This window comes from Nelusetta ayraudi, unplaced genomic scaffold (genome assembly GCF_046127955.1).
Source record: "Nelusetta ayraudi isolate G7.1 ecotype Tasmania unplaced genomic scaffold, CSIRO-AGI_Nayr_v1 ptg000031l, whole genome shotgun sequence".
Classification (NCBI taxonomy): Eukaryota; Metazoa; Chordata; class Actinopteri; order Tetraodontiformes; family Monacanthidae; genus Nelusetta; species Nelusetta ayraudi.
The window spans coordinates 6,263,791-6,291,543 of NW_027466081.1; the positions used below are offsets into that span (position 1 = coordinate 6,263,791).

The 27,753-nt window shown below is 46.1% G+C and overlaps 2 protein-coding genes and 1 long non-coding RNA gene across 5 annotated transcripts in view; 2 read left to right on the forward strand and 1 right to left on the reverse strand.

Moving 5' to 3' along the window:
• Positions 1 to 999: 999 nt before the first annotated feature.
• On the forward strand, positions 1,000 to 27,681 carry gpr183a (G protein-coupled receptor 183a). Of its 3 annotated transcripts, XM_076031104.1 has the most exons (3): positions 23,246 to 23,358; positions 23,580 to 23,734; positions 24,977 to 27,681. In XM_076031104.1, exon 3 carries the CDS (start codon positions 25,001 to 25,003, stop codon positions 26,135 to 26,137), a length of 1,137 nt encoding a protein of 378 aa, XP_075887219.1. In that variant the 5' UTR covers positions 23,246 to 23,358; positions 23,580 to 23,734; positions 24,977 to 25,000; the 3' UTR covers positions 26,138 to 27,681. The 3 variants fall into 3 exon arrangements, with proteins under 3 accessions (XP_075887220.1, XP_075887219.1, XP_075887218.1); XM_076031105.1 differs by lacking the exons at positions 23,246 to 23,358; positions 23,580 to 23,734 and adding an exon at positions 1,000 to 1,006; XM_076031103.1 differs by lacking the exon at positions 23,246 to 23,358 and having other exon boundaries at positions 23,470 to 23,734.
• Positions 11,978 to 27,753, reverse strand: part of LOC142891511 (uncharacterized) — a 30,129-nt gene continuing 14,353 nt past the window's right edge. Inside the window, exon 2 of the long non-coding RNA XR_012927281.1 lies at positions 11,978 to 12,598. This is a non-coding gene — a long non-coding RNA (uncharacterized LOC142891511). The remainder of the gene's footprint in view (positions 12,599 to 27,753) is intronic.
• On the forward strand, positions 12,199 to 14,828 carry LOC142891509 (G-protein coupled receptor 183). The gene is made up of 4 exons (XM_076031107.1): positions 12,199 to 12,313; positions 12,424 to 12,783; positions 13,448 to 13,962; positions 14,276 to 14,828. Exons 2-4 carry the CDS (start codon positions 12,432 to 12,434, stop codon positions 14,444 to 14,446), a joined length of 1,038 nt encoding a protein of 345 aa, XP_075887222.1. The 5' UTR covers positions 12,199 to 12,313; positions 12,424 to 12,431; the 3' UTR covers positions 14,447 to 14,828.

The window sequence follows — 27,753 nt, forward strand, 5'->3', positions numbered from 1 at the left end:
CATCGAACACAATTGTTGTCTTCTAATCCAGTTTTGATAGCATTTGGCACACTTTCTTTGGATCACAGCAAGATGCTCAACTTCCATTCTGGTCTCCCCTAGGAACCTCTGAGCCCAAGAAAGCAGCCGACACCAGGTCGCGCCAGAGCAGGGGGGTGCTCTGTATCCTTGTAAAGCACAGAAAATTATTTTTTTGATTCAAGTCACCCATTTTCACACACACACACACACACACACACACACACACACACACACACACACACACACACACACACACACACACACAGGATGCTTACGTATAAACAGATGATCAGTTTGGTTACTGATTCTAATATATTCTGAATATGTGTTTATCCTTGTCAGTCTGATATGTCGTTAAATGTGCAATCACCTAATGACTCCCCTGTAAGGTAATAGAATTTAAAATATTATGTCAAAGGCAAAAGCTTTTTCTTTCTCTCCCCTTTGTCCCTGCTTCTGTACTCCCTGATCCAAATGGACAATGCATCACTAGGCCTTGATGCCTCAGAAGTCTGGGTTCATTAAAATCTTGAATGAGTGCCAAAGCTGTAGTCATAGATAAAAGGAATATGAAAGGATAACGAAATTTATGGATGGCAAGTCACCACCTCACTCTGGCATTTATAATAAACAAATGGTTTCTCTTTCCAATTTAAATTTCTCATTATACTGTGACTTTTGGAAAATGTGTTTTGATTTACCAACACTTTATCTCAGGAAAAAAAACTGTATAATTGATTAGATTTACATGGCTCTGATTTTGACGCTGATGGCCCACCTTCCCTTGCAGCCCCCACCCCACGGCACACCAGCCTGACACTCACCAAAAAAGAAAAAGAAAAAATCAGTTTCACTCCTGAGGCACATTAAAATCATATAAAACAAACCTACATATCAAACAGTTCTTTTGGATAAAATAATTGGCTTTAACCAGCATAGAATCCAATTCATGCCTTTGAAAGGAAAAAAAAAAAACTTCTGTGAGGCCACCAAAAAAAAAAAAAAAAAAAAAGAAATGGTGCGAAAGACTTCACAGCCCCAGTGAGATGGACATCAATGCGGTGTGCCAGCAATGGCTATATTAACCCATGGCTAAATCCCATCACACAAATGTCAGTGTATCCGTTATGAAACCATGACATTTAGATCCAAGGTCTCCATTGTGGTTAAAGAGAGAGCTGATGTTTGTCCATTCTTTGCATCCATCAAACCAGCACACAGCCTCACAGCTAACTGTACTCTAAATACAAAAAGGTCAAAGGTCCTACGAGCTTACGGGTGTAATTTTAGCGCACGGTATAAAGTGACGTTTATGCAACGTTTGAAAAAAAACAAAAAAAAAACTTCCTTTAATTTCAGTGTAAAAATTGGGAAGTATTATGCTCTTTATCTGTGGTCTGTGCACATACAGAACAAATGACACTGACATAATTCGTAAATATTAACAAACAATGCATATCCTTCAATGTTTTCTGTTTTTATCTACGTAGTATCTACTGTATGCAGGACACACAGGTTTTTATACAAAGGATATTGTTTGTCATTTTACAAGCGCTTCCTTCAAAAAAAAAAAAAAAAAAAGGTACTGAAGTGTGAGCTCAGCAGCTGTGGTGCTTCTAACACAATTTGACTAACTTACCCAGCGCAACCTCCCGAAATGTCACCACTATGTGCACACCAGTAGATGCCCGGCCTGACACACAACTACCATCCGCGAGTCATGTGCAATGAGAGGCTAAAGCAACGTTCGAGAACAGGACAACGTGTCACAAAGCTCCCATGTTAAGGATCCAACACCTCGGAGCCACTTGTCTGCAAATCACAAGATGTTTAATTATTGCCTCCTTACATTAGCTCGGATCCCCTCCCCCGGGTGGAGGGCGAGCCAGGGCTGGTGGAGATGGAGGGGCACTGAGAACCCCTGTTCGTTGCCACATCTCTCTCTCTTCCCGGCTCTCTGCTATGGCAGCGGCAGTCCAGATCAGGAATTACAAATGATATCATGACAATTTTACACGCTCTTCAAACCAGTGATGTTTTACCGACTCATTTGCTATGATACCTTGTTACGGATCCAGCTGTGAATCAGGGACGTGTCATGGGGCTGGAAGCCCGCCTCCCGCTGAGCCTGGCCAATGACCTGGAAGGCAATAGGGGATGCCAGTGCCTGCAGCATGTGCTGCACTGACAAAGCAGCAGGGCACCGTCAAAAACCCTCTCGTACAAACTTTGCAGATCACTCCGTTTTTAACAGATGAGTAAGCACTGGTGCAGACCTTTTTTTTTTCTTTCTTCTCTGCCCCAACACAAGGTTTATGGATTTCCCTTCGCGAGTCTGTGGCCTGGGTTGACACATAGCAAAACCTTTGCCCACGAGGGGAATTGTGTAGTAGTGGATCTGGGAGAGAGGGATGCAGATAGCATGTGGCAGGGTCACTGCGCAGGTTAAGCAACAATTCACTCGAGTGCCTGTAAAGGAAGTGGAGTATGGATGGAGAAGGTCGGAGCGCTAGCAAAAAAAAAAAAAAAAAAGGCAAAAACTGATTTTCTGTCTGCAGCTTCTTAAGTCAGACATTGACAAATAAATACATAGCAAATATACATTTTTTGGAAGTTGGAATTTAGAAATGATAAGTATCGGTAAATGCAGCCAATCCCAAACAACACGCTGTAATCCAATGAGACAAACTAGCCACATAATCCATTCATTAATTTTTGCATTCTTCTACGGGAACTCAATGAGGTGAAAGTTGTTTGGGTTTCCAGATGAGAGCCCTCACGCAATCCCAGGCCCCGATGACTTCTGCATTACTCAAATGATGCGGCCGCGGCTGATGGAGCCGAGCGTGTCAGGAGGCATTAGCAGTCATGGCCCGAAAAAGGTGTACACAACCAGACCGTGCCCCTTGACCCAATGCGGCACCAAGTTGCTGACCCAGCAATCACGGGTAGAGCAGCAAAGACGAGCAACGTTGCAAACGGAGGCAAAATGTAGGAAAGTGTGAGAAAAATGTAGAAAACGTCTTTTCTGCACGTTGCTCAAATCACAGGAAATTTTAAAGTTTTAAAGGCTTTTTTCCCCCCGTTCGGTTCACTCTGATTCCCCCTCTCTCACTTCATTTAACTGATTTAATGAGCAGGTCCAGCCAGAGCGCGGAAACGTCTACTTCCTGGGCACCTCTTGCTTCGCCGGCGGATTGGAGAGCGGCTGTTACGTGACCAGCGAGTCGATAGTACAGTCAAAGACCGCGGGGATGAGACGGCGAAACGGCTCTAGTGGCGCAGACCGACGTATGTATGAATGGGCCGCGGACGGATGAATGAGCCTTCCCATAGTGCACCTCACAGCAGTCCGACGCGGAATAGGCGCTGTGGGAAAGTGGCCTCGCGCCACGAGACCGGGCGGACCGAGGGAACACCTACATCAGAGAGGACCTAAAGCTGTGTACGACACGGTTCACCTCGGGACAGGCGCGCTCACAGCACAATGTCAACGGCGGACTCCCTCTGTGCGCACTGCTGAATGGGTCTGTGTGATGGTACACTCACGCTCCCACAGCACGCTGTGGGTGATATTATACAGTGTGGCACGGTAAAGCCGTTTGATACGCGCCACTTTTATTCAACAATGGGAGGAGAAAAAAAAACAAAACCCGGTGGCGAGACGCCCCCGCTTATTTCCATATGTTGCGCGTCGCATTTGATTTATGAAATGATATGAGTTCATTCATTATTCATAATGGTGGTGGAATTATTACCATTTGGCCGTCAGGACTCGCGACCGACTTGGTAAACATTATGAAATCAACGGTTCGCCCAAGGCGCTGCCGCCGCCGCTGTGAAAAGTGGTCACAATTGACTAGTTAGTGCGAGCATGGAGCCGGCCAGTGACAAGCACTAAATGCCATACAAGTGACCCGTGAATTTTTAATACAGCCAAAGTGGTGACAATAAGACAAGTGACAAGGAGGAAGAATGACTGTGGGACTGAATATTACTGAGGCATGTGCCGCATCTCACGGCTGCTTCCTGTTATTACGGTGCCCTGAGCCACTTCAGAGGAAGGAAAGACCACTTTGCTGTCCTTCCTTATCCTCGGCCCTAATGCGGTCCAGGTCCTGGAAGATATCCGGCCCGACTCGACGGCCGTTGGGCAGCTGCGGTTTTGCAGATTTCGGCGCCGTCGGTCTGGAGCTAAATTGCAATAAAAAACTAACTCAGACGCAGACTAGAGTGTGAAGCGACGTCCCCAGAATCTGATGGGAGCCTATTCATCATCGGTCTAGTGAGTCTGAGTTAGAGGAGACCCCCACCCCCCGCCCCCCACGACCCCGCCCCCTTCCTCTCCCCACCCCCCGAGCTACGCACAGCCTGTAAAACCAGGATGTGTTGGCACCTTTATAATATAAATACTCACACACACCCTGGGCGCAGGAAAGCTGTCAACGGAACATTTGCTTTCCATTTTTCACTACCCACAGCACTCCGAGAGACGCGAGGGGCGTGAGGGAGACAAGGTGTTAAAAAATGTAGTGCGACTGTAACCACTTTGCCCCTCGGTCAGTCTTGGCGCTACAGCAGATGAGGCCTCTTTTTTTTATGCGGTGCCACAGGATTGTCCTAAAGTCTCATTCGGCAGCCTCTCACCTCCGCCCATGACTGGCTCGCCTGCATGCAGATGGCCCGATGTCGCTCTTACGCAGGTCGCTACTCTGCTTTTCCCCTTAATTCCCATTAGCACTGCGCTCCCTTCTCCCCTCCTCGCCGAGCAGCACAAGTGCATGTCAAGTGAACTGAAAGACGCGGAGTGTCAGAGGTGCGTGAGCTGACCCACGCATGAAAGTAAGCTGTTATGACCCCTCCTCCCCCCACCGACCCACCCCTCCAGCCTACCGTAAATAGATCAAAGCACATCTGTTTCTGTGTCCAGCAGCCACACATCTATAATTGCAAACTGGCCTCGATGGCTCGGAGCGACCCGTCAGATGCTAAGCAGTTTGGACGCGAGAGATGCTGAAGCATATGAGCAGAGGAGAGAGCGCGGCCGCCAGTAATGGCCGGACAGGGGGAATTGTGCCTGGCCACGGCCGCGGCTGTCTGGTCTCTGGCGGACTGAAATAGATATCGCAACTTCAGCCCAGGGACAGCGGGCCCCCAGGGGCCGGAGATGACCACGCAGCTGGGTTGCGGAGCAGGGATAGACCAGGGAAGACCGCCGTGACCAGAAGGGAAGGCGTCGGGCGGAAGAGAGAAGAAAAGGGAACATCGCGGCCGAGGAGGCTGAACTCAAGAAGGGGAAAAAAAAGGTGCGCACCTAACTCGGCCCTAAAATGGATCAGTTTAAGACAAAAGAGAGATGCCAGAACAATTAACGGTTCCGGCTGAGGTCCGGGAGGGTCCGAGCTGGTCTTGGCTGAATGGATTAGGCACGGAGTGACGAGAGAAGCCTCATGTTAGCCAGTTGTCACGGTGTGACACTGATTCGGCCTAATGAGCGTAGTGCTGTCACCGCACATCTGCCTCTCATTCACTTGTAGAATCTGGCAGACTCCGGGGTAAAGGAGGAGGGGAAAAAAAAAACCTGCTGGAATCACCGCTCGGTGCACGGTGCACCTACACCTTGCTGCATCAGCCCCGGTCGGCACTCTGTCACGATGCACGTGTGGCTCCAACATCAGACACAACAGCAGACGCGCATTTAGAGGGATGTCGGTCAAATAGGATGACGACGAACGAGAGAATCAGCTGTAAGACGGGATTTGAAATGTTCAAATTTTTGCTGTTGTGACTGTCCATTTTGTCTTATAGCCTGAATATTTCGAAACCTGTCTGTAATTTTACACTAAAATGCCAAGTAAATTTGACTTGTTTTCTGGTCTACTATAGCTAGATTTGACACATTTGCTAATCCTAACCAACTCTTCACTGTATGTGAGCAGCTCGATGGGACAAACTGTCTTCCACACAGTCTTACAGTAATAGATCTGGAGCGTATGCGGTGGATACGAGCCTCGGCGAGTGATCAGAAGAGACAACTGGACAAGGACTGTATGTCCCGCATGTGATAATGATGATTAGGCCGTGGTGTGTGTGATCTGCAGAGGACAGCAATCCAGCCCATCCGTCCCGACCGCAAGAGGCGTCTTTGTGGGTTCGAGCAGCTCCTCGAAGGGGGAAAAAAAGAAAAAAGAAAAAAAAAAATTCCTCGTGGGCATCCTCGTGGAAAATAGCACAAAGGTTTACTAAACATCATTGTGGCGGTGGCACCAATTATTGTTAATATACATCAAATACCCTCTGCCAAGTCGGAGAAACGGACTGATCACTCCGATGACGGCAACTGTCAGTCTGCTCCCCAGCGACGAGGGCTGTTGAAATAATTAGTCCATGCCCTGTGAATAAAACAATAATATAACAGCCGATATGACATCCAAAATATGCGAGTCGCCTCACATGACCTGAAAACCTGCCGCTGCTCGGACCCGGAGAATGCGGCTGAGCATCCAACACTGCCCCGGTCACATCAGGCACGAATCGCTTGGCAAGGCATAAACAGCGTGAAAAGATGCTGTACAGTGGTGTGACAGGTCTGGTGGCCAACACAGTGGTATGAAATACATTTGTTAGTGTAAAAATTATGCTCTTTACGTGTCATTTTTTCAGAGCTGCAAATAGAAGCAAAGTTTTTCATTTTTGATAGATTAAAAAAGTGTATAAAAACTTATAAAGTTATAAAACCGTAATTAAATTAATATTTGTCTTATAATAAGTGGTGGTAAAATTGTATAAAAGTTTTGCAAACTTGCCACAACTATTGTCAGTGCTGTCTGGCACTTCGATGACTTCTTCTTGTTTGTAAATTTGCACCTTTTCTTGAGAATGTGTACATTCTGCAACCAGCTTTTTAAGCCGGCAGTAACCTCAGCTGAAAGGTGCTGCTGCGCAAGATTACCTTTTGACTCACAATGTGCTGCCTTTCATATCAGGTGACAATGGCCTCCTGTCGGCTACTGCACATCCTGTACGAGCCCACCTGTCTTAAATCCATAGCGGCAGTCTGGTTGCAGCATTAGAGCAATCATCACTCAATGACCAGGGTTTAAGGAATGATGTAGGTGTCAGTGTGAAGAAATGTGAGATCAATATCTGACGGAGTGGAAGTCAAATTTCTGCCTCCAAGACTATTGGCTGATTTAAAACGCTGTAAACACTGAATGTGTGAGGCAGAGATGGCATTATTTGCTATTGTCCAATTTTAAGTCAGTAAAGTGCTAGTTTTTACATCTAATAAGCATTTTTCTGCCCAAATACTTTTAATAAAATGTCTATAAAAATTTTGTCTGCCATACTCGGAATCAGATCCCAACAATGTTGGATGGTCAGGATAAAAATATAAATTAATGGGTCCATTTTCTCAGTGAATATGGCTGAAGTTGGACTGTTCTGAAGGGTGCGACGAGCCCGTTTAACTGGTGTGTGTCAGTGCCATGAGATCTTCTTTAAAAGTGTCAGAAAGGCGCAATTCACAGCGTGTCCCCCGGGTGTGAAGTCAAAAGGACACCCGGCACAATGAGCCGGTGTGTGTTTTTCACAACCAGCAACAGTGTCAACAGTGTGACATGATGCATTAGAAGAGACGTGCCGCAACCAGAGCGGAGTGTAGGGGCGTCCCTCCTTTGCGTAGAGCGTTACAAAAAAAATAACGCTCTACGCAGACGACACCTGGAAGGACATGCGGCGGCCAATTGTGAGCAAATCTAGGCCCAGCATTGCCAGTGGTTGCGGCCGGGGCCTCATGCCGCAGCAGCTTCTGTGAAATGAGGAGTGTTTTAGACGTGTCGGCTGAGGCAAAACAACAAATAGCTCATCAGCGGTAAAGGTGACAAGCGTGAGGAGGCAAAGTGTGAACTGGGAGTGTTCACGCGAGCGTGCTGGTGGTGCTAGTGGTTGTCGGGGCCCCGAGTGGGACAGGCAGCGGCTGATTCATGAGGTGGGGGGGAGGTGGTGATGATGAGAACCGACACGAGCCACATGAGGCCTCCCCTGACGGTGCAGGGGTCCCCCGGCGGTACGTGCAGCGGCCTCTCCGCGCACGCACACACACTTATATACAAAGAGATGAATGTACATGAGCGGGTAATATACTGTTATTCTTAACTGTTAATACACTTTTACTCATAATCGCATCGAATGCAACACATTAAAAAAAGAAATGACCCCAAGAACTGCTTGGCGGTCAGATTTGTCCTGATATCTAATGATTGCACGCCCTCTAGTGGTCGCAGGTTTTATAGCAGTCAAATTCTGAAGCCTCTTGTACCACGGTTGAACGTTAAGGTTTTTTGCATGTGTAAAACTAACTTAGAATGTTTAATCAATTTTTCTGACAAATACGTTTAATTGCATCAAATCACTCAACATCATCGAAACAAAAGAGTATGTCCTTTGTTTTGAGTTCCAAGATATTTTTCTTTGAATGTAATTGATAGATAAATTTCACTTGACTTTAGACACTGTGTGCTAGAATATGGGCCTTCAAGATGTGACAAAGGGCACTGATCCTCTCTCTCTCTCTCTGAGACCACCTTAGTGTGAAAAGGCACCAATTTTGGTAGGAGGTTAAAACCAAGTGTTTTTAGCAGGAGGCTGTAAACAGAGGGCTAGACATGCTGTTTCCTGGAGAGCTGTGGAGCTGTCGAGGGGAATCACTCTACCACTGGAGTTCAGGATAAAGAAAGAGCACTAGAAACTGGTTTAATAATAACCCTTTAAACTCTTGTTTTGATGAAAGAATACAAGGCATTCAAAATGCTACTTGTAGTGTTTTCTCATGTTGTTGTAAAAAATGCTCTGGGTTTGTTGTTGTTGTTGTTGTTGTTGTTTTTGTTTTTTTTTAGGGATGGGGAGGTTAAGCAATTTTACTGTTTGTCAGACAACAAAGAAAATCTTATACTTACATGGCTTATCAGAGTAATCACCTTTACGTAGCCCAATATTGAAAATTCCTGTCCATGTGCTGCTTTCCATTCCTGCAGGATTGGGTTGCACGCTGAACACAGTCTGACAAACCGGATCAGAATGTAAACCGAACTGGGGGAAGTTTCATCCAAAAATGTAATTTGGCAGTGACGACACCCCAAATCGGATCAGGCACCGTTTGTGGAGCCACGCTGGCTCCCACTCCACACGTGCCGCGCCCTGCGGAGGTCATCCCAAGTTTGCCTCAGTGACACACCACTAGTGCCCCACCACCACGAGGGTGCCTTTAAAACGATATGCCTTCTGGGGGAGTTCTTTCACGGGCTGCTGTTGCAACGCCGACTATTGTATGATTCTCTTCGAATCAGCTCCCCCCTCCCTCCCTCCCTTTTTTTTTTTTAAAGCCCACCCCTGACTTAACAACCAGAAAAAGGTCACATTTCTGAGAAGTGACTTCCATGCATGTTCCATGCTGGGTCGTCACTTTCGATTTCCTAAGACCTTTCATGTCACGCACTCATCAACCCAGGGAACTGCAGGCACACTTTACGCTACTATGTGCACCGTTTCAGTGGCAGTGATGGTGGCAAAACAGTGAGAAATTAAATGCAATATATCCCAAACAGTACTTTTGTATAAATGCATTTTTTTTGTATATTTTGATGTTTTGTGACAATGATCTATGGTTTTTGGCCTGTGAATACATTTTTTAGCCAAACATCATTTGGCTTTACACGTGTGATGTCACAAAGTGCACAGCTACCAAGCAAGTTTTTCAGATTTCTAAAGAATTTGTCTAAACCTTACCAGTGTAAAAAGTGTTTCTAAAACACATTTGCAAAATTGCTGTGTTGCACCATCGCTACGTCACAGAGGATGTTCTGAATTTTGTCAGGATCATTTCCGTTGTGGCTGCACCTGCTTTTGTATCAAACTGCCTTATTTGAGGTTTCCGGTTGTCCACTACGTGCCACTTGCTCTTATTTCTGGTTGATTCTTTGTTATTTTCAATTTAAAATCATTAGATCCTTCTTACTGTCCTGTTTTTTTTTTTTTTTTAGATAACTGTTTTTGAACAACAAAAATATGAGCCCTCTAAAAGTACATGACAGCACCAAAGACACTGCCGTAGATTAGTCACAACGTTAAGAGTGCTACGCGTGGTGTGAGGTGACAGTTTTTTGGGGGGGAAGTAGTGATGATCTCTCACCTCTCTGTCTTTCTTCCTGTTCTTCTGCAGTATTTAACACCGAATGACCCTCGGGACACCCACCCCTCACTTCCCCTCCCGTCCACATCCCCCAATGCTGCGTCCAAATGACACAAGATGCTCAGCTCGGCGATTAATGGAGCGTGAAACCCGGGCCGAAGTGCAGCAGGCTCCTAACCTGCAGGTGACATTGTCTGCACGAAGGTCTCGTTGTGACCTAAGTGAGCTGTATTATAACTGCATTTGACTGGTGACAATTAGTGACCTTTTGCCTATCCAGCAGCCATCCATTTCAATTACACCAACCCGGAGAGCCAACACTGAGCCTGGCGTATGACTCCAAGCGACCAGTTTGCTCGGCCGCTGGGCCATTGACTCTATTACGTGCTTGGTGGAAATGCATTCATACAGTTAATTCTTGCAGCGCTGACATTATTTGTTAATTTGCTCATTTTGCATTAATCTGGGCTGCAGGCGGATCGTTTTTATTGAATGAACGCCAGCCACTGTGCTGCAATGTGCCACAATCTTGTCAGATACAGAAGAAGATGCAGAAGTACGAAAAGTTGCGTCTTGCCTGAGCCAAGAGTTGCCACATTCCTTCACCGCCGCCACTTTTCTCAGAAAGTAACACCGTGAGGTTTTCTTTTTTTGTTGTCGTTGTTCAGTTGAGCACGCGACTGGCTTAGTGATTCATCCACGCGTCTCATTGTGGATTATGACAGTTTGGCAGCGGCACCTCGGCTTCCTCCTGTATCTTCCATCAGCTCCACTTCAGGCCTCGGCTCCCTTCATCTCAGCCACAGAGAGCGCCGACACGAGAAAAACCTCAGGCGGCAACCTAATGTAAAACCTTGCGCTCTATCACTTCATCTAACCTTTTCTCGAGCGCACCGCCTCGCTGACTCGAGGCGGCAGCACGCATACGCACGGTCCTATTAAGCTGCGGCGGCAGGCAACAGGTTGCACAGCACGCTGGCACGCTGGCCTGCACGTGAGATATTCTTATTGCGATAAATGCACATCACCAGTGTGCACCTTTCAAAGGTCCCTCATTGCACCCGTTTCCAGGTCTTCACCTGTTTTGTTCTGCATGCTAACAAGGCAGGTGTGCACAATTAACTCGCTGAAAACTTTTAGCCCTCTGTTGACAGCCTGCCCTGTAAAAAAAACAAAACAAACCAAAAATCTCCACTGAACCCCCACATGTTCTGGAAGGGGACAAAAAGCAAAGCAGCTGACCTCAGAAGGCGGAGCCATCGCCTGGTTAGGGATGTTGCTGCTCGCTTCAGAGGTATCACTTCCCTTTGGTACATCACAAAGGGCTCATTTCTGGAAAAGCAGAGCGATCCAATGACGTAGAATGTGGACAAACATTGATTGTATCAGTAACAGTGAAATTTGCATTGGGTCGGTGAACATGACGACAAACAAACCACTCATCTCTCTTTCATCGCGCACATGCACGCACAGGCCACGCTCTGTGGTCCCGCTCGCATGTCTGACTCAGTTCCCTTCCCCCGCCTGAGGGTGGCAGCAGAAATCCCTGGATGTTCAGCCGATCTCCCGGCCTTTGAGCACAGCGCCTAGAACCTCAACACGGCTCCCAGTCCACGAACGAAACAAAATATGTTGGACGATGTTGGAAAAGGAGCTTCTGTGACAGCTCGCAGCCGTTAGAGCCGCCTGCTTTTGTTCATTTGCAGCGGTGGGCCACACTGTCATTTAAAAAAAGCAAAACAAAACAAAAAGAAAACACTTGAGTCGAAGTCATGACAGTCAGATTTACCCCTACTGAACCTCAGGTGGTGTCACAGGTGAAGGCCACAAAAGCCAAAGCCGGAACAACAACAAGTGAATCTAGGACACGCTACAGTAGGAGGTGGATTGGTGCATTTGCAACTTCTTTTTTTTTTTTGCCTCTCTGTGCAGAATGGATGCACCTGCCACTTGAGACACAGAAAAGCTTGTGATGTCACAAAGAGGAGGTGGGATTTAGGAAGACACGGGGGGGGGGTATTTTTAAGCACTTAACAAAAACTCTAACTTGAGAACATTTCAGTGCTCGAAGCAAACAAACCCAAGAACCCAAAAGGAGGCAAAGTGAGTAGAGGAGCTCTTCTGTTAGCTGTAAAACATTATTACAACACTTTTACACTGTGATTTTTCTCCCCCCATCACCAACCCTATTCACCCCCTCCTCAACGTGACAGGTGTCAGGATGGCTGCTGCTGCGAACGTCACCCCGGAGCAGGCGGAGATCTCGCTCAACCAGAGCGCCTGCGACCTGTTCGTGGACCAGCGGGCCGCCGTGGTCCTCTTCCCCGTCTTCTACTCGGCCGTGTTCATCATCAGCGCGTGCGGCAACGGCCTGGTGCTCTACGTCATCTGGCGGAGGAGGCAGAAGTTCAACTCCACCTCCGTCTACCTGATCAACCTGGCCCTGTCTGACTCCCTCTTCACGCTGGCGCTGCCCGGCAGGGTCGTCTACTACGTGCGCCACTTCGACTGGCCCTTCGGCGATTTCCTGTGCCGGCTCAGCACGTTGCTCTTCTTCGCAAACACATACGCAGGTAACAAGGGTGCACTTGGTTTAAACAAAGAGGGAAGGAAAAGTTCCCAGTCTGGTAATTTTAGCGTACAATCATGAGCGGTTTTCAGTGGCAGACGTTCCACAATTTTCCCAAACTGTGTCACATCCACTTCAGGCATTATACATTAATACAGTTTAATTCATTTTATGGGGTCCAGGGCCTTCAGCTGTTCTGTCCCCACTCCCCTGCCTCTGGAACTCCCTCCCTCCTGACGTCAGGAACATGGACTCATTCATTCACACTTAAATGAATGAATGTCTGGCTGCAAATTTGTATTTCTATTTTTTATTCTGTTCATGGTGTAGATGTGCCTTGTCCTTAGATTTTTAACTGTCATTTCAAATCTGGCTGTACGGTGACCTAACAGTGTTCTAAAAGGCACCTTTGAATAAAATGCAATATTGACATTATCATCATTATTATTATTGTTATGATTATTATTATCCATCTACCCATCCATCCATCCATTTTCAATACGAGCTTGTTGTTGAGCTCAGGGTCATTGGGGTCATTATTATTATTGATAATAACTGAGAGGGATTCATTATGTCTTCATTTAATACACATAGGTGTGTATGTGTCTGTTATAGAAGAAAAATCCGAACAATGGTACGTGTCCCATCCAATGCTATGCTTCCTGCAGGCATCGGCTTCATGGCCTGCATCAGCCTGGACCGGTACCTGGCCATGGTGCACCCCCACCGCCTGCAGTGCTTGCGGGCCGTCAAGGTGGTCCGCCGGGTCTGCTGCCTGGTCTGGCTTCTGGTCTGCCTCCAGGTGGGCCCCCTTCTCTTCCGCAGCACGCTGCACCAGCGGCGGGAGAGGCGCACCTGCATGGAGTACGTGGACTTGGACGGCTCCCGCGTCACCCCGCACTTCCTGATCGTGGCGTGCGCCGTCTCCTTCTGCGGCCCGCTCGCCGTCATTGCGTTCTGCTACGCCCGCATCAACCTCAAGCTGAGGGCGGCCGCCAAGCGGAACCCCGTCGCCGGCCGCTCGAGGAGGAGCCACAGGGCCAACACCGTCATCCTCCTCATTCTGCTGGCTTTCCTGCTGTGCTTCAGCCCCTATCACGTCAACATCATCCAGTTCATGTGGAGGAAGATGCACCACCGGCCGACCTGTGAGGAGATGAGGGTCTTCAAGGTGTCCTTGCAGGTTAGACCTTTGCGATTTCAAACGGCTTTTTTGATGACTTTGCGAGTGTTGGAGTACTCGGGATTGGTCTTGGTCTCGAGACTTCTTAAGACTCAGTCAGTAATGCAATGACAAGATAATAACAGAAATGAATCCAGCTGCAAGACTGATATACAGTCTTGGATTTGTCTCGGCCCCGACCTCCAAATGTCTTTTTCTTCTCCTGATCTCCATAATCTCTAGTCTTGATAAGGTCTTGGTCTCGGTTGGTGCCGTCTTGACTCCAACGCTAGACTTGGCGCCGCCTCACGTGTCTGCCGCCATCCTTCCGCAGATCACCGTGTCCCTGATGAACCTCAACTGCTGCCTGGACCCGGTCATCTACTTTTTCGCCATCAAGACCTACAAGAGGTGGGTGCTGAACCTGTTCAAGGACTACCTGCACGCAGCCAGCGCCACCTCCACCTCCAAAACGACGGCAGAGAACAGCAGCAGCAACACCTGAGGGGAGCCGCGGCTGAGGAAATGTGCCCACATCCGGCGAAGTCGCCAGGCCTGCGTTCACCTCAAGCAGTGCGACTTTTGCCTCATTTTCGCCGTCGGCGCGCGTCGCTGCCGTCGCCACTGCTGTGTTGCAACAGCCGAGCTTCTACATTGGCGGCCTGCGAAGTAAAATGTATGAATTTGATCAAATTTGCCTCAAAAATAATGTTTGCGAGGGGGGGAAATGTACATTTTAATATCTCAAAAAGCCTCCTTCCCTCTTGAGAAGTGTCATGTAAAAGTTATATTTTAGTGCACGTAAGTAGAAGGCTATGGTAGTGTTCGCTTGCAGTGTAAAGGCAAAGGTCAGATGCAGTTTCTAAGTAAATAAAGCGACTTCCAACGTGTCAGCATCCTATGGTCATCAATGCAGCAGAACGTCAACTCTCACTTCCTTTTTCTTTCTTACTGCCGTGTGACAAAATCAGGTGCAGAAGTCAACCGTAAGCGCATCTACAATAACGAAAATTAGACGAGACACCAACGTTTTCTCGCTGCTCGCTGAAGGGAAGAGCGTGTCGACACATGTGGAGTGCGTTGAATTTAGAACATGCAAAACACATGTCGCGCACATCGCCTCGCTGCCACATCTGAGTGGAGTGTGGGCGTGAGTGTGCGAGCGGTGTCACCACTTCCTCAGCCCACCTTTCCTGCTGCCCTTGGCGGCCCCTGGTTACCGCATCTTTTTCTGGGGCTGCTCTCCATTTGTGTGTGTGAAACCAGTGTGCACGTGTGCACGTGTGTGTGTGTGTGTGTGCGCGTGCTGTGCTTGCTGTCAACCTTTTCGATTCTCTGGGTTTTTAGGAAAGCTACGATATTTGTTTTTTCTTTTTTTCTTTTTTTTTTTAATTAAATGAAATATGCTGTGCAAACCTATGAACCTGTGATCTATTGGAAATGATTCCTGATTAATAATTCTGATTAATTGAGGGGTTAGGTCAGCTCAGTGGTCTAGTGGTAGAGTGCCCACTCTGAGACTGGTAGGTTGTAGGTTTAATCCCCGGCCAGGTCACACCAAAGACTGTAAAAATGATACCCATTGGCTCCCTGCTTGGCACTCAGTATTCAGGGTTGGACTTGAGGGCTTAGATCACCCAATGATTCCCAGACATGGTTGTTGGAGCTATCACAATACAAAACAAATGCAAATAGCAACTGTACTTGATTTACTAATGTTTTCTACTGTAAAACGTCACTTGCCTGTCAGTGACCTTTAATCTACTTTCAACTTCTGAACTTGACAGAAAGTTGGTCTTAGTAGATCTGTCGGTCACATGATGACGTATTTGACTGAAAAGCACATCTGATGCAGAAATGTGAAGGTGGACAGGAACAATACACATCTATTTTCTTGGAAGAACAGCATCGCAAACGATTATTTGATCTGATCTGAAAAAGTCAGCGTTTCTTACGACCCGATTCTGCTTCTGACTCAGAGCAGAGCGGGGCGTGACGGTGTCAACAGCCAGCAGGCAACTGGCAGTGACACACAGTCACCCAAAGGTCAGGCTTTATGGGAAAAAAAAAGAAGCACAAAAACAAGGCTTCACCTCTGCACGATAAACCCCATGATGAGGTCAGTCACAACTCAGAAGCCAGTCGTGTTTCCTCTGATAGCGCCATGGCAAAAGTTGACAACCGCAATGTACCTGCAGCTTCTTTTACACACTTTGAAACGTGCAAACCTTTCAGCTGGACTGACTTTTTTTTTTTTTTTTGTCTTACACGGCATTGGTGCACAGTATGGAAGAGGATTAGGGCCACAAGAGAAGAAAAAAATTAAGATAGAACTTTTTTTCCAAGTATCCAATTCGAGAATAAAGATGACATTTTAAGATTAAAGTCGAAATTTCGAGTATAAAGTTGACGTAATAAAGCTGAAATTTTGTAAATAAAATCGAAATTTTGCAATTAATGTCAATGTTAAGTGAGTAAAAATGTCTCTGCGCGCCAGTTTCCTGATTACTGTGGTTGAACCTTGTGGGATAAACCTGTTTTCAGCAGTTTACGTTTAACTGTGGGTAACTGGGCTAATCTACCACCCACTTTATTCTCAAAATGTTTACTTTCTATATCGACTTTTTTCACGAAAAATCAACTTAAAACTCGAAATGAAAACTTAAATAAAAATCTCCTTCACTGTGCACAGGGTCAGAGCACTTCTTCTTTTTCTCAATTCAATCAATGACTAAAAGAATGTGTAAAAGTGAAACCCTGACAAATTGACAAACTGAAATGTTAATATCAGTTTGGAATCTACACAGATACGATAGAGCAGGGATCACCAACACAGTGCCCAAGAGCACCAGGTAGCCCCCAAGTACTACACGAGTAGCCTGCAGGCGTCCTCTAAAAATAGCACAACTCATTGAGCTGTGTTTAAAATTCAATTTTATCCAACCCTGTCAAGTTATTGTGGATAATTACTGAGAACTCATTAACGTCATCAGTGTCTTCACATAGGTCAGTATCATTACTAATAATGATAATAATAATATATAACTGAATAAATGTGTTATTTCAGGAGAGTGTAGCAACCTGGTTGTCTTTCAAATGACTCGGTAACCATGAAGTAGCTCTCAGGTTCACACAGGTTGGTGACCCGTGTGATAGACCAATATAACCATAATGTGCTGTATTTGTCTTTTATTTACTTCATTTTTTCAAGTGTCTATGGCCCCCTTCCCTCCACTACCCTCCAACAATTCCTCATCTCATTTCAGGTTGCGGTTTTCAGTTTCAGTTCTCTTGTCTCTCTGTGGCAAATGGTCAGGTGGTTGCAGGGTGTGGCGCAGAAATGGTGTCTCAAAGCTGGTGTGATGCCAAATTTCCAAAACTTCCTCCAAATAGCACAGTCTGAACCGTGAGGAAGCGTCTCTTTTTGACTTTGCAGCCCGTCCACAACACTGACACACAAACCTGAACACACATCTGTGTTGGTTTGGTCAGAATCACAGTAGAAGCTGTACACATTCAGTTGGGAAAATGCACAGCATTCTAAGTCTTGTGCACACGCACGGTGGACATTCGATCACCTGTTTCAGCTTCAATGTGCATCGGTCTCTTCTGCGGCCACATTCCCTGTAAAGCCTGCCAACTGTTCCACCGCGACCGGTTTGTTTAACCCTCTGCTGGCGAGGAATCGAGTTCCTGCCTCGAAGGCACAGAGTCAGAGTCCATCGTGGGCATTTTGCCAGGCATCATCTGTTCGACATGTGACTCCAAGTTGCGTTTGATGCGTCAGCGGTCCCCTGGCCAAAAGGGGCATTAACTCAGTCATTTGGAAAGGCACGATCACAAGATAGGGGCCGTGACAACCAGACTCGCATGTAGAAAATACAGAGAAGTCACAGAGAAAATATTAAGAATCACTGATTCCGGTACGTAAGCGTCTATGTAGCCTCTTCAGATGTTGTTAATCTACTTTTAAATGGTTTGTTCAGTGCAGTTCGCCCAATGTGAACTGTCCCACAGCAGAAGTCTACCTGAAACCTTTTTGGCCATTTAAGAGTGCGAGAACTTCCAGCCACCAAGGATTGGTTGCGTCTTCCTCTGTTGCGTAAGATCCTGTGTGATTGAGCAGTCGAGACGTTGCTGCCATCCTGTGACGTACTGAAGTTACAACACGACAACGCTGAGGGCGTACAGGTGTAACCTTTTGTCGAACATATTGTTTGCTACCAAATCACACTTTAAAACTAGGATGACCCGTGACCACACAGAAGCGAAGGAAAAAGTCCACCGCTGAAACTGCAAGTTTCTGCTCAAGTGTGGAGAAAGTTCAGTGATGAGCAGTTGCTGGCAAAAGATTCATATTTGACTGGATTTGTGTGTGTTAAAACAGTATTAAAGTATTTTCCGTTTTTAAAATAATGTCTTCACCCTTAGTAGTATTCTATACCGCCACTGACATTTGTTGCCAAACCAACGTCTTGCTTTTTTTCTGCAGAAGTTAGAGGAACAGCCGCAGCTTCCTGCATAACTTTTGCAATCTTATCTAAACCACGTGCTAAGCAAAAAAACAGGCAGACTTGCCATCACTCAAATGGAACTTTATCTGCCCACCTAATACTTTTTTTTTTTTTTTTTTCTTACAGAAAAGTAAAATATGACAGGGGTGTATATTTGTTGTTTTTGTTTGATGCCATTTCCTGGCACCACTAAGAACAGAACGTACCAAATGTCATCACTGTTACATAGCAATCAACAGCTTCTAAGCACCAGGTTGGTTGAGTCTGAGACAGTGTTTCATAATGACTCTGAGTGGTTGAAAAGAGGATCTGCAGAGAGGTTTGACACGTGCCTTCAGAGTGAACCTTACGTCAAGTCTGGTAAGAGCTGACTGGCCTGGCCAGAGAACACCAAGAACGTTACGGAGGGTCCTGGCTCTGATGCAGGGTGCCAGTTTAAAAAAGATCTCAGCTTAAGGAGCCGTTTAACTGGAGGAAGTCGGTTCATCCACAGATTTATCTATTTGTGGACAGGCAGTAAGAGTGAACAGTTTGTGTGATGGAGTTGGCGACAAAGTCGAGGCCAGAGTGTGAGAATGTGGTTGAGCTGTGTCAGCAGCGTGGCCGTCAAATGGAACTCCAAAGCGAGTGGCATGCAGAAAGAGAAGGCAAATTAGCAGCCATCCCTTGAGGAAGCTAACTTAGAAAGCTAGCTGAAAGCAAATAAAGAAAAGCACACCTGACATTAATCTATTCTATAATCTACTCGCCTACATAAACTGGCTATGACTCCTTGCATACCATTAGAGTTTTGGAAGTAACCTTTTAAGTCTATCAGATAAACCCTGGTTGTCTGTCTAAGCTCTTTTTTTGTTACATTTGACTATTTTGTGAAGCATCCTGTTTTTATGCAGACCTAAGATTCCTGGAGACAAGAAGGAGGCAGAGTTTGCCATCAGGAGTCGTTCGTGACTGAGCTGTTTATCGGGCAGCGGCTTGATAGCAATGTTGAGTTGTCTGTAAGCTCAACATTGCTATCAATGTTGCCGGTGGACCTGAAGCACAGATTTGCACCGATTTGTTGAGCTGCTTGAATAACTTTACTCTAGGTTGGATTAAGCTGGCCGTGCAGTCTTGCGCATACCTCATGTCTGCTTTTGACATCTCCTTCGAAACCTTTCGGGTACGGAGGGTGGTGTCGAATGTGAAGTGTGATTGTTGGCATTGCTGCAGCAGGTGTTTGACGATCGAATGAAATAAAGTTGTGAAAACAAGACGGCGTATCGCATCGCAGGGCTGGTGAGAACCAAGCTCCTGCAAGACCACGAGTTCAACAGACACCTTGCGAGAGAGTCTCGGCGCAGAGCAGCTCCGGGCAAACTTTGCTTTCTACGAAGACGTGACCACAGTCACAGCAGAGCAGCTACTGCCAAGCTGCCACAGCTGCCAAGTGCGTTTCCTGCCCTGAGTCTTTGTTATAAGTTTGATGAACTAATAGTCATCGCACGGTGTCCCTACATCCTCTGGAACTCGCCCTGAGGCAGACATGAATGTCTCAACACGTATTTAGTGAAAATACGACAGGAGCATTACCCTGCCATCAGCTTTGGTGGCATTCCTTATTTAGCATCAGATACGTGCTGCACTGCTGACTTTAAAAACAAATTTCAAATGGGAGGATAACGTGCAATCTGACCTAATCGTCTAATCGAGACAAGGCTCCCTTTTATTACATAGTATGGAATACATAGATTTACATGAGATCAAAACTGTCCCACCGTGGTGAGGTTTGTCCTGGCATAGGGCTTTTGTCTCGTCGTTTCCTGTTTTATTCTGGAAGACCCGATTAACCTTTCAGAGCACATTCCCCTCATGTGCCACATGTGCGTCTGACCTAATTACTCACACCTGTGCCTTGTTACCTTGTGTGTTTAAATAGTCTGTGTCTCTCTCATCTTGTGCCAGAGTGTCTTCGTCCGTCACGCCTCGCCCCTGAACTTGCTCACAGCAAGACGACTGTCCCTTGAAATTGAGCGGGGGTTTCTTTTCTTTTTGTTTGTGATAATATTTTGTTATTAGTCACAGTTACCTATTGTGAATTTATGTTCTTGTTTCTTTGCCCCTTCTTTACAAGTGAGCTTCTGTTGCCACTATGTTTTCGTCTGTGCGAGTGCTTTTCAATTGTTATTAGATTAGATCTAGCTTTTGGTTTTATCTACCTTAGTCCTTTTTCCTCCTAGTGAGCGGTTTTCCGTTCAGCTCATTTTCCTGTGCACCTTCTTCTTCATCAGAGTCCTGCCTCGAGTCCTGGCCTGACAGTGGCCAGAGTGTACTGTCAGGCTAGGACTCGAGGCAGGACTCAGAAGCGGAGGATAAAAGTACAAGTTTGTCTTGTACTATACAAATTTGCAGGATAAAAGTACAAATTTGTCTTTTATTGTATCCCACAAGCTGATCCTAAACCTAACCGTTACCCGAGTCCTGATCCTAAACCTAACCGTCAACCCGAGTCCTGATCCTAAACCTAACCATTACCCGAGTCCTGATCCTAAAACTAACCGTCAACCCGAGTCCTGATCCTAAACCTAACCGTTACCAAAGTTCTGATCCTAAACCTAACTGTTGACTGATTGATTTTATTTAATTCATGCTTGCAGTGGAGCCTGGGATACTCTGAAACTCCATCTCTTCCGATGAGAGCTGGAAAGAATCTACAAGACTTTGTTAGAATCTATGTCACTTCCTTACAAAGCTACGTCTTCCTTACGAATCTTTGATACCATCTAGCCATTACCAGGGGAATGTGATCTGAAACGAGAGGAAGGTTAATTGGGTCTTCCAAAATAAAACAGGAAATGACGAGACAAAAACCCAATGCCAGGACAAACCTCACCACGGTGGGAACAAATCAGCCAGCTGAGTCATTGCCGCTAGTCACAGGTGTGCGTCTTACAAAACAGTTTAGGAAGCGCAGAAGAGAAAGCAATACCTCACTTCCTTTACAACAAACAAGAGAAAAATACACGTTTGGTTTAAAAGGGAGCATGACCTTAATGATTAAAAAAGGCTTTTGTAAATTAAGGCTTTAATTGTGCTTTGAATTTGTAACTCAGACTATTAATATTATCTGATACTCAACCTGTTTAAAATTGTATAATTTAATGATTATAAAAAAGAAAAATGGTCCTTGGACGTGTCACAAAACGAGTTGAAATCGTGGCTGGTTGTGAGTTTCAATGAGGAAGTGAATAAGTCTGCAATCAGATGTGATCTGTCGCAATTTACGTGGCATTTCATTAGATGTAAAGAGGTTGTTTTTTTTTTGTTGTTTTTTTTGAGAAGTTTCCTCGCGTTTCCTTTCAGTGCAGAGCACGCACTCACCACAAACTAGAACACAAACTAGAAAGTATAGTATCATTTGATCTTAAAAAAACAACCTGCCAGCATGTGGTTGGCCCTCAGTTTTTCTGAACAACTCCATGTCTACTTATTTTGACTTTTTTTTTTTATTTTTTATTTTTTTAGCAATGTGATGAAAATCATTGGTTTGTATTTTCTCATTCGGAGATAAGATCCCAATAAGAACAACCAAAAAAAAAAAGCATAACGGGCCGACTTTTCCTTCAACATTCACCCTCCATTGTCCTCTAAAAATAGACGTGGCAAAATATCACGTCTGTCAGTGATGGATGTGATGTGGCCGTCTGGTGCCCAGTGACTCAGATCCACAAGGCCGCAGGCGTGAGGAAGTCGCCCAGTTTCCTCTGACTCGCTGCAGCGAGGAAACTTTGTCCGGAGCGTGGTCAGAATTGTTAGACGAAGAGAGGCAGAAAACATTCTGAGCAGTGTTGGCTTTCATTTCAAAGCAGTGTTCTCAAAAAAACAAGTGTTGTGGGTTACGAGCTGTAAAAACAACACTTTGTGTTTGGATCGCCGCTGCGGTGCCTTCAGGTTTCAAGACGGTGGTGCAGAGATTCGACGTAAGGATTAAGCTACTCTGAGGTGTGAAAACCACAAGGGCAACAACATACTGTTTGAGTTAACCTGTGCTTGGTTTCAACATTTTATACGTTGGGTGTGAGGGAGTCTCACGTGTGATTTCTCACTCAGAGGCCCGGCCGGCGCGCTTCGGGTAAAGAACAAACTACACCCACGTGTAGCCAGCGTTACTGATGTGCCTCTCTGTCTTCTCTCTCGAGCTCACAAGGCTTCCAAAGCACGAGGGCAGGCGAGTGCCCCTCGTAGCATCGCACGCGCAGTTTCGCATTGATAAAAAACAAAAAAAAACAGAAGCTGTGACAGACGTGCGCTTGAAACACAGTTTGCGAGTGTGTTTTGACAAGTCACTACTCAACGAGTCCAAAACAACAAAAAAAAAGAAGTGCTTCGCCGCTGAAAAAGGGAAGTTTCGCAGAACGTCGGTGCGGTTGGAAAAAAAAAAAGAAAAGTGAACAATTGGGTCTTATCGCTGGGGCCCATTCCATAATTGTCTGTGACGCCAAGGGTGGGGGGCATATATATATATATATATTTTTTTTTTTCCAAGGAGGAATTCCACAGTAGGGGTCGTCACCTGTCCCTGAAGAAGAAGGAGCGGCCCTGGCATCAGTCAAACGCTCCTTTATAGGAGCAGCAACTGCGTCGGAACAGCAACTGCGGATCGTCTGTGTTGCAGCGGAAAGCCACATCCTCCCCAGAGGACGCACATGGCGGGCCGTGTGTACGAAACCTCGCCTTCCCTAAAAATATGACACGGATGATGCCTCCTCCCCAACCCCCTTCTTCATTCCCCCACCTCCTCCATGCGCCACAAAACTGCCTTTATCAATCAAAGGAGGCGGGCGTGCCAAGCCAGGCAGACAGGCTGGGTGAAACACGAGCCGAGTGGCGCGTGCTGCCGGGGCACTCTCGGCATGCAGTCGGTGTGAGTTTCAAAAGGCGTTTCTTCTTTTTTTTTTTTAAAAAAAGGGGAGGGCGTGGGTGGGCACTGGGGCGTGCGCGCGCACATGCAAAGATAGAGAGAGCGAAAGAGACAGGCAGGATATTTTGTCACTAAGGTTACGGGCAACAGATTGGGATTTTTTTTTTTTTTTTTTTTGGTCTGCCGCGCTGTTCTCTCACTCTCCCTCCCTCACTCTCCTCCAGGCCAGTGTGCTCAAGAGTTCACTCTGGACTAAACCTCATGGCTGATTGACTGACTCAGTGCCCAAGAAGTGTCATGTCACCTGGATCAATATAAAGACAACAACAACATTAAAAAAAAAAAAAAAAATTAAGCAAGCAGCATAAACTTCTGTTAGGTAAGTTTTCTTCATGAGTCATTTTTGTCATATATATGTCTTTGTCTGAAGGATTTGAGTTTGGATTTATAGAGCTGTGCCGTCAAATTGGCTTCCCAATTGACAATATTAATTTGGCTTTGACTCTCGGCTAGAAAACCAACTAAACTGTTTTTGCCAAATGAACACATTTAAATTCACAAGTGGTGAGTGATGGCAGCTTTAATATGAAAGCCACCACTTGGAAAACAATTGCGACTATTTATCCAGAGTAAAAGAAATGACAAAAACATCCTTTAGGAAGGAATTTGGCAATTTTTTTTTTTTAAAAAACAAAGGATTTACAACTTGGACCACATCTTCACTGGCATTAGACTAATGACCCCAAAATGTATTTTTCTTTCTTTTGTTGTTTTGTTGCATTAAACCCTGCAGAGCAGAGGTGTAAAAATGGGCCACTGGTCCTACTGTCCCACACTCTCCTTCACTTTTAATCGCCAGGAAACGTGGCCATCGTTCCGCCTGCTCAAGTGGGCAACCGCTCGGTCGCAAACAATATAACTTTCCAGCCGCCCGCCGTTCAAAGTAGAGCGCCCTGGGGAGGCAGACTTCCTCATTGGCAAGGCTATCACTCAACACCAAGTTGTTTTGCAGGCAAGAGTGTGAAGGCGCTGCAGCTGCATTGAGAATCACACCCATGCCCTGTTATTGTTCTCAAACTTCCTTTGTGTAATGTTTAAACACTCATTTTCGTCTCCTTTTTTAACCAGTCACCTTCAGCCTTCTTAAGGCCATTGAGAAGAAGAAATAGCTTCTCCTTTCTCCCACATATCATACATCAGTTTTGTTGTGTTTATGTGAATGGTGCTTTTTAATTAAACAGTGTGAAACTACAAAGTGACAAGAAAAAATAAATCACACCTGAATACCGTGCCTGTTTTAAGAAGCTGAAGGGCGGGATTTCTCTCTGGTCGGCATTGCTCTAAAACAACCACAGGGTGGCACTGCATTCCACCAAATGCGCGACTGCGCGACTGAACGGCGAGCTGCGCGTGATGCCTTTCTCCCGAGAGTCCTTCGCTCGTTTCCTTGATAAACATGACCTTTTTTTTTTTTTTTTTTTTAGAAAAAAAGAAATTAGAAATGAGAAAAACGTTTACAAAAAAGTCGCTCTAGTTTGTTGGCTAGGTCCTCTCTGTTTCCCCTCCCAGATAATGACCTGGATGATGTGACTTTAAGTAGTATATTGTTTTGCTTTTTCAGTTGCTGGTTCCTTCCCAAGTCACGATGGGTTCTACCACCGGGCCCGGCGCTATGAACTCCTCCTTTACCAACAATGACTCCAAACGTCCAATGTGCGACACCTTGTACGACCACCGGGAGTACGCCCGGGTCCTCATGCCCCTCATCTACAGCGTTGTATTCGTGGTGGGGCTTCTGGGTAACTGCCTGGCCCTGCACGTCATCTGGCCCAACCTGAAGAAGATGAACTCCACCACCTTGTACTCCCTCAACCTGGTCATCTCCGACATCCTCTTCACGCTCTCCCTGCCCGTCAGGATCGCCTACTACGCCCAGGGCTTCCACTGGCCGCTGGGCGAGGCCCTCTGCAAGATCTCGGGCCTCGTCTTCTACATCAACACCTACGCCGGCGTCAACTTCATGACCTGCCTGAGCGTGGACCGCTTCATCGCGGTGGTCACGCCCCTGCGCTTCGGCAAGATGCGGAAGGTGGCCAACGTGCGCTACATTTGCATGGCCGTGTGGCTGCTGGTGCTGGGCCAGACCCTGCCACTGCTGAACATGTCCATGAGCAACCAGGAGGCCGACGGCTACATCACCTGCATGGAGTACCCCAACTTCGAGGCGGTGGACCACATCGCCGCCATCCTGATCGGCGCCGTGGTCCTGGGCTACGTGCTGCCCGTGGTCACCATCCTGGTGTGCTACTCCATCCTGTGCTTCAAGCTGCAGCGGATCTCCAACAGCAACCGGCTGACGGAGAAGTCGGGCCGCAGCCGCAAGGTCATCGGCGTGATCGTCTGCGTGTCACTGGTCTTCGTCGTCTGCTACAGCCCCTACCACATCAACATCCTGCAGTACATGATCCGCAAGCTAGCGTCGGAACCCGACTGCGCCGACCTCACCGCCTTCCAGGTGTCGCTGCACGTCACCGTGTGCCTGATGAACCTCAACTCCTGCCTGGACCCCTTTGTCTACTTCTTCGCCTGCAAGGGCTACAAGCGGAAGCTGCTGAAGCTGCTGAAGCTCCAGGTCAGCATGTCCTTCTCCAGCGTGGCACGGACGTCGCCCGAAGGCTCCTCCAAGGACATCATCGAGGGGAACAAGATCCAGCTCAACAGCTCGGTCACGGCCTCGGTCACCGAGAGATTCCCAGAACTGAGAGTGATACGGCATGAATAGAAGGGGCCTCCTTTCAGCTGGACCAGGCGAACGCTGCTAGTCAGCCATGCTGCCACTTTGAAACCGGCTACCAGTGAGGACTTCCTTACCGGAGAGATGCATTCAGAAAACATCACATCATGCAACAAATCACCAGCAATATCTTTGGTGGTTAGCAGAAAAACATGTGGAAACAAAGCTGCGGTTTCAGCAGGAAGCTGAAAACAGAAGGATAAATATGCTGTTTTTCTGGCCACCAACTCTGCAGGTGGACAGCTGGACCGTCTCAGCAGCTCCATCAACTGAATTTCTTAAAGAGGAGTTTCAATAGAAGTTTCGCAACTGGGTTTCAGTTCAGCACACAGCTGTGTTGTCTCAACTCATGACTTTTTTTTTTTATCACTTCCCTGCCGACAATGACTGTGAAGTGTGACATGCACCTGTCTGTGCAATTAAAGCCATTTCTTGAAGTTTTGCCAAAAACAGAGCTGCAAATTAACACTTCTTTTTTCTTCGGTCTTGAGGTGAGAAAAACAACGGAAGCTTGAACTACTTTTAATTGTATTGCCACTTCAATGTTTTCCATTTGTTTTGATTGATGATTGTACTGTCGTTTAACATTGAGTCAGCTTTTTGAGCGATGGTTTGCCAATAGCATTGTATTTATATTTTTACGGTTGGTGTGACTGCATCTCAAGGATTTTTTTGAAGTTGGCATTAGACATGATTATTATTATTATTATTATTTCTTTTACAATCTAAAGTAATAAACCTTGAAGAAAAATATTGCCCATCTTTTTGTTTCAGGTAAATCTACAGCAACATTTAAACAATGTTGCTGAAAAATAAAGGTTGGCAAGAATGTAGTGCAGAGCTGCAGCCATGTCTGGCAGCTGCGAAAATAAGAAATTAGGAAAATTAAAGTGATTTCTCATGTCTTTTGAAATGTGATATTGTTGTTTTTTTTTTATCAAGAAAAGGAAGAGAAGAATAAATAGATTAGATCTTCTATTATACTGTGAAAAGTCTTGAAAGCCACTTTTTTTTTTTGCTGTCCTTTGCCTCAAAATGTTTCAAATATTTTGTGTTTAAAGTACAAGGGGAAGTTCTGTATTGGTTTTGGTTCACTCAGTGTACAGAGACAACATCCTGATGTGGCAAAGAAGAGCCCCTCGTGGCCAGTGTTTGTCATCTGAAGTCAGTTTAATGCTGCTGTCATCAGTATTGTGACAAGTCAATGTCACATTATTGAGCACAAAACACTTTTTTGCAGCACAGAAAAAGCCCCCTGCAGCCAACTTTTTTAAGTTTGAATTGTGGCCAACTGGAATGTTGCAAGGAAGAGGAAAATGTAATTTAGCATTACACACCGGTTTATATGCGTGACAGAGGTGAATATGCAAGTTGAGGGAAAGAGGAAGTGGTCTGCGTTCAGTTGCAGATTGAGGAAGTTAATAGACGGTTTAATGTATGTGTAAGTGATGGATCTTAGGCTTTTCTTTGCCTGGCATAGCGAAAAGTCTCAATACACCTGAAGTAAACCGAGTATGCTGCTTTTACATGAATCAGTTTTCTATATGAATGGGGGGAATTTTTTTGTCACGTTCATGGACAGTGAAGCTGTTAACCACGGATAA

Bases quoted from the DNA above. Each gene is read 5' to 3' on its own strand.
- LOC142891509 (XM_076031107.1), top strand. From the start codon at position 12,432: ATGGCTGCTGCTGCGAACGTCACCCCGGAGCAGGCGGAGATCTCGCTC. The intron at 12,784-13,447 runs GTAACAAGGGTG...TGCTTCCTGCAG, and splicing joins CTTCGCAAACACATACGCAG to GCATCGGCTTCATGGCCTGC. The intron at 13,963-14,275 runs GTTAGACCTTTG...ATCCTTCCGCAG, and splicing joins TCTTCAAGGTGTCCTTGCAG to ATCACCGTGTCCCTGATGAA.
- gpr183a (XM_076031105.1), top strand. From the start codon at position 25,001: ATGGGTTCTACCACCGGGCCCGGCGCTATGAACTCCTCCTTTACCAAC.